The following is a 12,103-nucleotide window of genomic DNA, read 5'->3' as shown; positions in this document are numbered from 1 at the left end:
AGATATCTGGGGTCAATAGCAGGTGACTCAGGATACCATTCCTCTTGGATGACCTTCCCCTTGACGCTTGGTAGCAGGAGACCAAATGGATCTGAGTCCCAATCTTCAGAGGGGAAATAAGCGATGGGGATTAGCATAGGATTCTTGGGCCTGGTGATAGCTGCTGCCCATTCCTTCACAGGCTCTGTACAGGGGTGTATTCTAAAATCTCCCTGCTTTCTAGGGAGTGTAGAGGTGGAGGGAGGTAGTTTCTCTTCACCGCTCTCCTATTGACCAGAATAGTACCACCATGGTGGCAGTCCATTAATGTGCCATACCCCCTCACTCTGTCAAACTTGACGACTGTAGCTCTTTGCCATTCTAGGGGTGCCTCTCCCTCTCAGGGTTGTTCTAGCCTTCTGATATATAATGCCTCAAGGCTCTTGGTGTCCGGTTGCTGGACTTGTCGTACTTTATACAGCATAACTTTAGGGCCATACTCCCTTCTCCTCTGCGCCCTTAACTCTTCCATTATGGCAGCCACTTCGGCCTCACGTTTGGCCTTTTTAGCCTGGGCTACTGGGACGGGAGGATGGGACTTCCCTGGCAGGGGTAGGAGATGGTCCCTCATGAACTGGACTAATGCTGGCTCATCGCCGAATAACCACTTGGGTAGTGGTGATGACTGGGGCATTGCTGTGGGCTGCTGGACCTGGGGCACTGGCTCTGTAGTTTTCCTCAATAACAGATGACAGTCTTTTCTTCACCTCCCCCTCTATTTCAAATGTGCCTCGGTAAAACACTTTCCACAGACAAAGTCCCATGCACTTTCTGGTGCAAACTTGACTTGCATCGGCATGTAGATGCATTCTTGCAGACAATACTGGACACAGTTCAGACTGGGGGGGGGGGGGACTTGTGGCATAAGGCCCACACCCATATCCTGCTTGTGACGCCAAAAGTTGGGGTATGGCGGCGGGGTGTGTGGTGCAGGGCAGATGTTGTAACCCATTTTTGTATGTGGTATTACAGCTTGTCTCCAATCACTTCAATAGAACCGAGCTGCATTACCACGCACAAACTAAAAACAGGGGTGATGCTGGTTTTAAAAGAAATTAGCTCTACTTTTCTATTCCTGGACAATTCCTTTAACCCTTTCCCGCTATAGGACATAAGCATACGTCCAAGCATCCGACACATTCGTGCATTTGGACATATGCATACGTCCTAGCGATCTCTGGCACTGCCACGGGCATTGCAGGAGATTGGCGACAGGACCCGGCTGTTAATCACAGCCGGAGTCGCGCCGCAGTTGCTGGAGCCGCGATCGTGCCGGTCCCTGCAGCATTAACCCCCTAGATGCCGTGATCAATCCTGATCACCGCATCTATGGTGTTGACAGGAGGAGCGCTCTCCCCCTGTTCACCAACGCTGGTGCCATAATACGATTGCGGGTCGCCATTGGTTGCTATGGCAGCAGGAGGTCAGATCATGACCTCCTTTCTGCCTGCTATGGAAGCCTATGAGATACAGCCAGAGGCTGGATCGCACAGGCTGTAGTGTGTGCAGCTCATCAGGTCATACTGTGCTGCAGTACAAATGAATTGCAGCATAGTATAACCTGTAAAAAGTGTAAAAAATAAAAGTATGAAGTATAAAAAATAAAAAAATGCCCCTTTCCCAATAAAACCCTAATCTCCAAAAAAGATCAAAAACACAAATCACATACATAAAACTATAATGTAAATTATCCCGCACGGTGAACGCCGTAAAAAAAAAAGTGCAAAATTCGCCAATTTACTTACTCAATGGTGTCGGACGAAAAATAAAAAAGTTACATCTGTTGGAAAATGAATGGCAGAAAAAGAATTTTGCTCAGAAAAGGAACACAGAAAGCTATATGAAATGGGTATCGCCATAATCGTACTGACCCACAGAATAAATATAACATCACTTTTACCGTACAGTGTACACCATAAAAAAAAATAAAAAAAAATGCCTGAAATTTTCCAGTTTTTCACAATATTTTGAAGTTTTTCACAAAAAATGCTGCATGTGTCAACAAAAATGCACCACTTATATAAAGTACAATATGTCACGAAAAAACAATCTCAGAATCGCTCTGCTCAGAAAAAGTGTTCTAAAGTTATTACTATTTAAAGAGATACAGTATTTTTCGTAATATATATAAGACGCATATAAGACGCACCCAAAAAAAGATTTTGAACCCAACAGTGATCTTCAACCTGCGGACCTCCAGATGTTGCAAAACTACAACTCCCAGCCATTGGCTGTCCGGGCATGCTGGGAGTTCTGCAATATCTGGAGGTCCGCAGGTTGAAGACCACTGGATAGGAGGTAACACTCACGTGTCCCCGCCACTCCGGACCCGTCAGCGCTGCCCTGGATGTCGCTCCATCGCTGTCACCGCGTCCCTGTGATGTCCCCCGACGCTCTGGATGTCTTCTTCCCCGGGATCCACGCTCTCCATCGCCGTCATCACGTCGCTACGCACGCCGCTCCTATTGGATGACGGGACGACCTGCGCGACGACGTGATGATGTCGAAGGAGAGCGCCGGCCATGCAGGGGATCCCGGCACGGAGCAGACACCGAGGAGGCAGGTAAGGTCCCTCCCGGTGTCCTGTAAGCTGTTCGGGATGCCACAATTTCACCGCAGAGGCCCTGAACAGCCCAACTGAGCAGCCGGGTTAGTGTCACTTTCGCTTCAGTCAGCTTTGATCGCCGCGTCTGAAGGGTTAATACAGGGCATCACTGCGATCGGTGATGTCCTGTATTAGCCGCAGGTCCCGGCCGTTGAAGGCCGCAGGGACCGCCGCGATAGGTGTGTATTCGCCGTATAAGACGCACCAACTTTTCCACCCCAGTTTTGGGGAAGAAAAAGTGCGTCTTATACGTCGAAAAATACAGTACATGTCAAATTTTTTAACAAAAGAGCGTGGTCATTGAGGTAAAAAATGGGTCCGTCCTTAAGGGGTTAAATATACTCTGATGTGATAACATTTCAGAGGTCTTTCACTATGTTAGAAACAAAATGTTCTCTTATTGGAATGAGAATAGACAAGAATATTAATTTCTTAAGCCAATAAGTTACCTTGGGTGGGAGGCTGGGAATCTTTACAGTGACCACAAGGGAAAACTCCTCTGGAAAGAGATGGCAATTTTTGAAGAGACGTGAAGATGGAAAACTCAGGACGTGCGGTGATGCAGAAAGACGAAACCCACGGGCTCCCTGAGACTGTACCATCCGTAATCCTGCTAAGGACTTGCTAGGGGAGATCACTTCTGACAACATGTCCAGAGGCCGGAGGTCTATAGAAAAATGAAGACATTGATTTTTGTTATTCTATTGTAACACTGTTGCTAAAGAGACAGAATATATTTATTAAAAGTCATCTACAAATGACACAGAAACGTACTCCAAAATGATCCACCAGAATGACAAAGCCTTTAACATAAAACCGGTAAATAGCAATGTACTAAAAAATAGAAAAGCAGTCGTTTTTTCCTATCTTGGACAGCCTTTTGTGCATTATTTTGAGAGCCAGCTGTTGTGCAGCTGAAATTCAGACTGTAAAAGTAGCTTAACCCGTTTACGCAAAATCAGGTACATGTACCTGATGATTAGCGGTGACTTCGCGCAACATCAGGTACATGTACCTGATGGACATAAACTGTCACAGCGCCGCCGCGCGCTGTGACAGTTTTATGAAACTTGCTGTGCTACACAGCAGGACCTCCCTGAAGCCAGCCAGGGACCAATCGCAGCGGTCCCCGGCCGGCGATCGCTGCTATTGGTCCGTCAGTTCAGACGAACCGAAAGCAGGGATCTGGCGGCGGTCTCCTCCTTCCCCCTCTCCTCCGTCGCTTCATTCAGTGAAGCGATCGGTGGTGAGAGGGGCCCCGTTGGGGGAGGCGCCCGCAGCACTCAGGATCGGAGCTGCGCTGAGTTAACCCTGTAGACGCTGCGGTCACTGTGACCACGACGTCTATTAGGATTACAGAAGGAGGGAGCTCCAACTGTCACCATCGGCGCTCTGCAAAGTGAAAGCAGAGCGCTGATGGTTGCCATGGCAACCGGAGGACTGACAGTAGCCTCCGTTGCCATAGCAACATGAGTGATCAGTCTCTACCTAAGGTAGGGACTGATCTTTCCAATGCCTGTCAGTACTGACAGACATAGGCAAAATTCAATGGAGTACAGATGTGTACTCCATTGAATTCTGTGTATAACAGTAAAACAAAAAAAAGTTAAATGTGAAATAAAGTGAAAAGGAAATTTAAAAAGTGAAAAAAAAAATTAAAATGTGAAAAAAAATTAAAATAAGAAATATGAAAAATAAAATGAAAAAAATAAATTATATATATATAATACACCCCAACACAAACTCAAAAATAGTCCCCCCAAAAACATCAACATGTCCCGCAAAAAAAGAGTCCATACACAATTGCGTCAGTGAAAAAATAAAAAAGTTATGGCTCACAGAATACGGCGAATTAAAAACGTGATTTTTTTTTACTAAAATCGTTTTTATGCTATAAATGAACTAAAATATAAAAAAAGCATAGAAATTTGGTATTGCCGTAACCGTATCAACCTGCAGAGTAAAGTTAACATGTCATTTATACCGCATGACGAACGACCTAAATTCTTTTAATAAAAAACAACTGCAGAATAGATTTTTTTATGTATATCACCTCATAAAAAATAAAATAAAAAACGCTCAAAGTGTCACATGTACCCCAGAATGGTACCAATAAAAGCGTCAACTTGTCTCCCAAAAATATTTTTTCACCCCAAGGCCTCTGCAACTTTATATGATGCCAACAAAATATCCTAAACTAAAAGGGTGCCCCAAAATCCACATAGCACTCCTTCATGTCTGAGGCCTGCATGAGAGACACATAGCGCAAAACGGCCACATATGGGATATTTCTAAAAACGTCAGAATTCAGGGAATAAATCTTGAGTTTTATTTCTTTGTCAACACCTATTGTGTTACAGAAAAAAATGGATAAAAATGAAAAATCTGCAAAAAAAATGAAATTTTTAAATTCAGCCTCCACTTTGCTTTCATTTCTGTGAAGCACCGAAAGGGTTAATAAACTTCTTTAATGTCATTCTGACTACTTTAAGGGGTGCAGGTTATAAAATGGGGTGATTTATGGGGGTATCTAACATTCAGGCCCCTCAATTCCACTTCAGAACTGAACTAGTCCCTGAAAAATCAGATTTTGAAATTTTCTTGAAAATTTGGAAAATTGCTGCTAAACTTATAAACCCTCTAACATTCTAAAAAAGTAAAATAATGTTTATCAAATGATGGGAACATAAAGTAGACATATTGTAGATGTGAATTAATCATTAATTTGGTGCGATATGACTATTTATGGTACAAGCATAAAATGTAAAGTCTAGAAAAATGCAAATTTTTCATTTTTTTCGCCAAATTTTTCATTTTTTTTACAAAAAACGCTGAATATATCAATCAAAATTTACCACTAATGTAAAGTACAATATGTCACGAAAAAACAATCTCGGAATTGGATTGATAAGTAAAAGCATTCCAGAGTTATTACCACATAAAGAGACACATGTCAGATTTGAAAAAAAGGCCTTGGTCATTAAGGCCAAAACAAGCTGTTGAGTAAGGGGTACTCCGCCCCTAGACATCTTATCCCCTATCCAAAGGATATGAGATAAGATGTCTGATCGCGGGGGGTTCCTGCTGGAGAGATTGCGGGGGTCCCCAGCGGCGGGACCCCCACGATCAGACATCTTATCCCCTATCCTTTGGATGGGGGATAAGATGTCTAAGGGCAGAGTACCCCTTTAATAGCTAAAGAGGTATTTACATCTCAAATAGTCACTTTTATATGCTATCACTTTATGATCTGTGGATGTCCAACATCTGGCAACCCCACCAATCTTATGACTGAAGTAACGACAGCATTGATTTTGTGCGCCAGCCATTTCACAGTTGTCTTGTAATGCCCTGGCCATGGCTGCCCTATTCATCTATTTCCCTGCAAATCAGATAGCTGGGAGTACCACAGTACAGCAAAATATAGAAGACTATACAGCACTACAGAAGTTCTGCATCACCTTAATTTTCAGGATTGGTGCAGTTCCCAGTGGTTGGATGTGACATCGATCTAAAACTGTGAAAACCCTTTCTTTTTTTCTATAACTATTTTTTTATTAAAGAATTTTTCATTAAAACAGATAGTCTCTATGTGGTACAGGCCTAACACATGGCAATCTGTAAGGCAGTGCAGAATAGTACATTTTGCCTAATACAGACCTGTATGCACTCTATATGACACAAAACGATGCTCCAGAATACAGAATGCATTGCTTTAAAGGGGTAGTCCGATGAAAAAAAAATTCATATCAACTGGCTCCAGAAAGATAACAAATTTGTAAATCTTCTATTAAACAATCCTAATCATTCCAGTACTTATCAGCTGTTGCATACTACCAAGGAAGTTGAGTTGTTCTTTTTTGTCTGACCACAGTGCTCTCTGCTGCCACCTCTGTCTGTGTCAGAGTAGAAGCAAATCCCCAGAGCAAACGTATCCTGCCCTGGACAATTTCTTACATGGACAGAGATGTCAGCAGAGAGCATTGTAGTCCGACTGAAACTAACTACTCAACTTCCTATGGAGCATACAGCAGCTGGAAGGATTAAGATTTTTTTATAGAAATAATTTACAAATCTGTTTAATGTTCTGGAGCCAGTTGATTTGAAGAAAAAAAAAGTTTTCTACCGAAGTACAACTTTAAAGGAAAGGTCTCAGCTCTAGAACATTTTTAAAGCTCATGTGCCAAGGAGGCAGTGCTGAATTATCAGTGAGTCAAGGCAGGGAGGGGTGGGGGAGGGAGGAGGCATGCATCCATGTGGCTCACACCACCTTTTTGACACATGACTTCTAAGCATGATCCAGAGCTGACAGATTCCCTTTAAACAGAATCTGTGGCATGCAGTATTTGCCACTAGAAGAGAGCTCCTACAGGTAAAATTCTCTATCCTTTTAGAAGATTTTACTTTATTACTATGATTGTTAGTGGATTTTTATTTATTCTTGTTGTTTGTAAATTTGTAGGTTTACAGTTTGCCTTGCTTGTATAGTACCATATAGAAATCATTAGTATGAATAATAATATCCCTCATGAGTAAAGATGAGCGAAGTTACAGTAATTTGATTTGTCACGAACTTCTCAGCTCGGCAGTTGCTGACTTTAGCCTGCATAAATGAGTTCAGCTTTCAGGTGCTCCGGTGGGCTAGAGACTTTCTCCTAGGACTGTATCCACCTTTTCCAGCCCACCGGAGCACCTGAAAGCTGAACTAATTTATGCAGGATAAAGCCAGCAAACGCCGAGCCGCGAGGTTCATGACGAATCGAATCACTGTAACATCGCTCATCTCTACTAATGAGTAACATGAATGCACATCGAATAAAACATTATTAAGCCGTTCAACGTACACATATGCACTGACACTGACATCTCCAGACATAACTCTGTGGTATACTAGTAGTAACATACTGCAGATAAAAGTGAATCACGCCATTTATTATGTTAGCTGTCCATCATCAGAGACAAATGAAAGGCGTCTTCAGCTGATCAAATAAACCACATACAGGCAAAGATCTGACAGCTGCACACCAGCCAAACAAAAACAAGTGGTTATGCTGGAGGCAGCGGTTCCCTAGCCATAGCCAGCTGCACAGAGACCAGGCATCAGACACAGACTCCCTCTACACTGAAACGCCTTATCAGCTCTATGCAGCGTTGTGCTGTTCACTCCAACAATGCAAAAGGCTCCCTTTGAACGCCAATAATATTTGGGCATTCTGATTACTTGTAGTCCTACGTGCAAAACACTATTTAGATGTATTACAATGTAGAACTGTATGGCATGTATTATGTCTGTGCATACAACTGCTGTAATTACTTGGGTTGGTGAATAAAAGGCAATATCTTGGATGTAACCATTCATATGGATCTGCATTTGACACTCACGTTAAAGGGGTACTCCGGTGAAAACCTTTTTTCTTTTAAATCAACTGGTGCCAGAAAGTTAAACATATTTGTAAATTATTTCTATTAAAAAATCTTAATCCTTCCAGTACTTATTAGCTGCTGAATGCTACAGAGGAAATTCCTTTCTTTTTGGAACACTGATGACATCACGAGCACAGTGCTCTCTGCTGACATCTCTGTCCATTTTAGCAACCATGCATAGCAGATGTATGCTAAGGGCAGCATGGTGGCTCAGTGGTTAGCACTGCTGCCTTGCAGTGCTGGGGCCTTGGGTTCAAATCCCACTAAGGACAACAATAAATGAAGAGTTAATATTATTATAATGATGTCAGCAAAGGGCACTGTGTTCGTGATGTCATCAGAGAGAATTCCAAAAAGAAAAGAATTTCCTCTGTAGTATGCAGCAGCTAATAAGTTCAGGAAGGTTTAAGATTTTTTAATAGAAGTAATTTACAAAATTCTGTTTAACTTTCTGGCACCAGTTGATTTAACCCCTTAAGGACTCAGCCCATTTTGGCCTTAAGGACTCAGACAATTTAATTTTTACGTTTTCATTTTTTCCTCCTCGCCTTCTAAAAATCATAACTCTTTTATATTTTCATCCACAGACTAGTATGAGGACTTGTTTTTTGCGCGACCAGTTGTCCTTTGTAATGACATAACTCATTATATCATAAAATATATGGCGCAACCAAAAAACACTATTTTTGTGGGGAAATTAAAACGAAAAACGCAATTTTGCTAATTTTGGAAGGTTTCATTTTCACGCCGTACAATTTATGGTAAAAATGACGTGTGTTCTTTATTCTGAGGGTCAATACGATTAAAATGATACCCATTATTACATACTTTTCTATTATTGTTGCGCTTAAAAAAAATCACAAACTTTTTAACCAAATTAGTAAGTTTATAATCCCTTTATTTTGATGACCTCTAACTTTTTTATTTTTCCGTATAAGCGGTGGTATGGGGGCTCATTTTTTGCGCCATGATCTGTACTTTTTTTTATACCACATTTGCATATAAAAAAACTTTTAATACATTTTTTATAATTTTTTTTAAATAAAATGTATTAAAAAAGTAGGAATTTTGGACTTTTTTTTTTTCCGTTCACGCCGTTCACCGTACGGGATCATTAATATTTTATTTTAATAGTTCGGACATTTACGCACGCGGCGATACCAAATATGTCTATAAAAAAAAATTACGCTTTTTGGGGGTAAAATAGGAAAAAACGGACGTTTTACTTTTTTATTGGGGGAGGGGATTTTTCACTTTTTTTTTACTTTTACTTTTACATTTTTTTACATTTTTTTTTACACTTTAATAGTCCCCATAGGGGACTATTCATAGCAATACCATGATTGCTAATACTGATCTGTTCTATGTATAGGACATACAACAGATCAGTATTATCGGTCATCTTCTGCTCTGGTCTGCTCGATCACAGACCAGAGCAGGAGACGCTGGGAGCCGGACGGAGGAAGGAGAGGGGACCTCCGTGCGGCGTTCTGAATGATCGGATCCCCGCAGCAGCGCTGCGGGCGATCCGATCATTCATTCAAATCGCGCACTGCCACAGATGCCGGGATCTGTATTGATCCCGGCACCTGAGGGGTTAATGGCAGACGCCCGCGAGATCGCGGGCGTCGGCCATTGCCGGCGGGTCCCTGGCTGCGATCAGCAGCCGGGATCAGCCGCGCATGACACGGGCATCGCTCCGATGCCCGCGGTTATGCTTGGGACGTAAATGTACGTCCTGGTGCGTTAAGTACCACCTCACCAGGACGTACATTTACGACCTGCGTCCTTAAGGGGTTAAAAGAAAAAAAGTTTTCACCGCTTACCCCTTTAAAGTACAATACAAGAGACGTTTGGGCAATAATTGAAACTGAAGCACATGTAGTGGTGGGATAAAATAAAGTTGCAGAAAAATATAGACAGTAATATGTTGCAACATATATAAATATGAGAGGTGACACATACTGAAGAATCAAGGATCAAACACATCCGGAATTGATCCCCGCTGATGTTCAACCTTTACAAATGTGTATGTTAGAAAAAATTGATCTGAATTAGCTAGGGGAAAAGAATCGAAGAAAGTTCTCATGGTTCCTGTATTTAAAGGAGTACTCTGCTGGAAAACATTTTTTATTTTATTTTTTTTTTTAATCAACTGGTGCCAGAAAGTTAAACAGATTTGTAAATGACTTCTATTTAAAAATCTTAATCCTTCCAGTAATTATCAGCTGCTGTATACTACAGAGGAAGTTCTTTTCTTTTTAAATTTCCTTTCTGTCTGATCCCAGTGCTCTCTGTTGACACCTCTGTCTATGTCAGGAACAGTCCAGAGTAGGAGCAAATCCCCACAGCAAACCTCTCCTGCTCTGGACACTTCCTGACACGGACAGAGGTCTCAGCAGAGAGAACTGTGGACAGACAAAAAAAATGCACAAAGAAAAGAACTTTCTCTGTATTATACAGCAGCTGATAAGTACTAGAAGGGTTACGATTTTTAAATAGAAGTAAATTACAAATATGTTTAACTTTCTGGGATCAGTTGATTTAAAAAAAAAAAAGAATGTTTTCCAGTGTAGTACCCCTTTAATGTTTTTAATGTTTAAATATACCGTAAAATAAATATTTAATGTTTAATTATTAAATATAAAGCAAGAAAGGTCAGTGTCAGTATTTCATTTAGAGTTCATTCATACACACTAGATCTACTGCGGACTTAAAGGGGTACTCCGCCCTTAGACATCTTATCCTCTATCACAAGGATGGGGGATAAGATGTCTGATCATAGGGATCTTGCCGCTCTCTGTGCAGCACCCACGTTCATTTAGAAAGTTGGGTGTGGGGGTCATGACATCACCACCACACCCCTCGTGGCATCACAGCCAGACCCCCTCAATGCAGGTCTATGGGAGGGGGCATAGACTTGCATTGAAGGGCGTAGCATAACATCACGAGGGGGGATGGCCATGACATCACGACCCCGCCGCCAGCTCCAAGCGATCAGAACAAAATGTTCTGAATGCTAGGGCAGCGGGGTACCCCTTTAAAGCTGCACATCTGTGATAGCGAATACGTGGTTGTAAAATTTTACAAGGAAATAACTTTATGGACATGCCCATCAAATTGGCAGTAATTGTGGATCCAGTGAGGATTTGTGAAACCAAATGATCCAACACTGCATGCGGCCATAACGCGGCAGCCAATCACCAGCCAAGCTGTTGTATTTCAGCTGCAAGCAACCAACGGATTTTGTATTTTCACTCTTATATAGATCCTTCAGTTATAATCGGTTCCTGGCTTTGTATTCAATAATTGCCATTAGAAACCTGAACATAGAACCTCAACATCCAAAAATAGAATAAACTTGGAATATCTAACATGGATGATCTATCCACCAAAAACAAATGCATTGTGGGGAAGATCCACCAATAGATATGTTTTGTGTATACAAAACTTGTTGCTGGCTATACAAAACATTCTGACTTCACAGCTTTATTAGAATAAGAAAAATTGGAAAATAAATAGCTCTAAATAATCTGATATCACAGTTATATTGGGGCAGATATTTATGCAAATGTAACATATTGAAGGGCAGCCACACTGGTGCAATTCTCCAAAATATGATGCCACTATAATAGAACATAATAGAAACCCCCCAAAAGTTGTGATCTACAGGAAAGTCTGACAGAACTCTTGTCCTAGGCTTGATGACGTTTTCTCAGCTTTTTCTTAAATGGGCACTGTCAGATATAAAAACCTTTTATATGTTGTACATCTTGGCAAAACAATAGTTTTTCTAATATACTTCTTTATAAAATTTTATTAAAGAAAACTTCCTCTGAAAATCCCATCACTAGGGGTCCCCAAACCTCCTGGGACACTGATGAGTGCCACAGCAGCATTGGCATGTCCAAGGGTCATGGACATGAGATGGCTGATTGCCAAGGCTGCAGATGGAACACAGCTTGCAGCCACACTACTGTAATGCAGAGTTTTACCAATCATGTGCCTCCAGCTGTTGCAAAACTACAACTCCAA

At 41.6% G+C, this 12,103-nt stretch overlaps 1 protein-coding gene across 3 annotated transcripts in view; it reads right to left on the bottom strand.

Moving 5' to 3' along the window:
* TSPEAR (thrombospondin type laminin G domain and EAR repeats) overlaps positions 1-12,103 on the bottom strand; it is a 171,289-nt gene that overhangs the window by 91,924 nt on the left and 67,262 nt on the right. For all 3 annotated transcript variants that reach the window (XM_056535837.1, XM_056535838.1, XM_056535839.1), the window contains exon 2: positions 3,094-3,311. In XM_056535837.1, coding sequence (XP_056391812.1) covers positions 3,094-3,311 — 218 coding nt within the window. The remainder of the gene's footprint in view (positions 1-3,093; positions 3,312-12,103) is intronic.

Source organism: Hyla sarda, chromosome 8, assembly GCF_029499605.1.
Source record: "Hyla sarda isolate aHylSar1 chromosome 8, aHylSar1.hap1, whole genome shotgun sequence".
NCBI lineage: Eukaryota > Metazoa > Chordata > Amphibia > Anura > Hylidae > Hyla > Hyla sarda.
The sequence above is the reverse complement of the archived record's forward strand: the minus strand, read 5'-3'. Positions and strand labels throughout refer to the sequence as shown.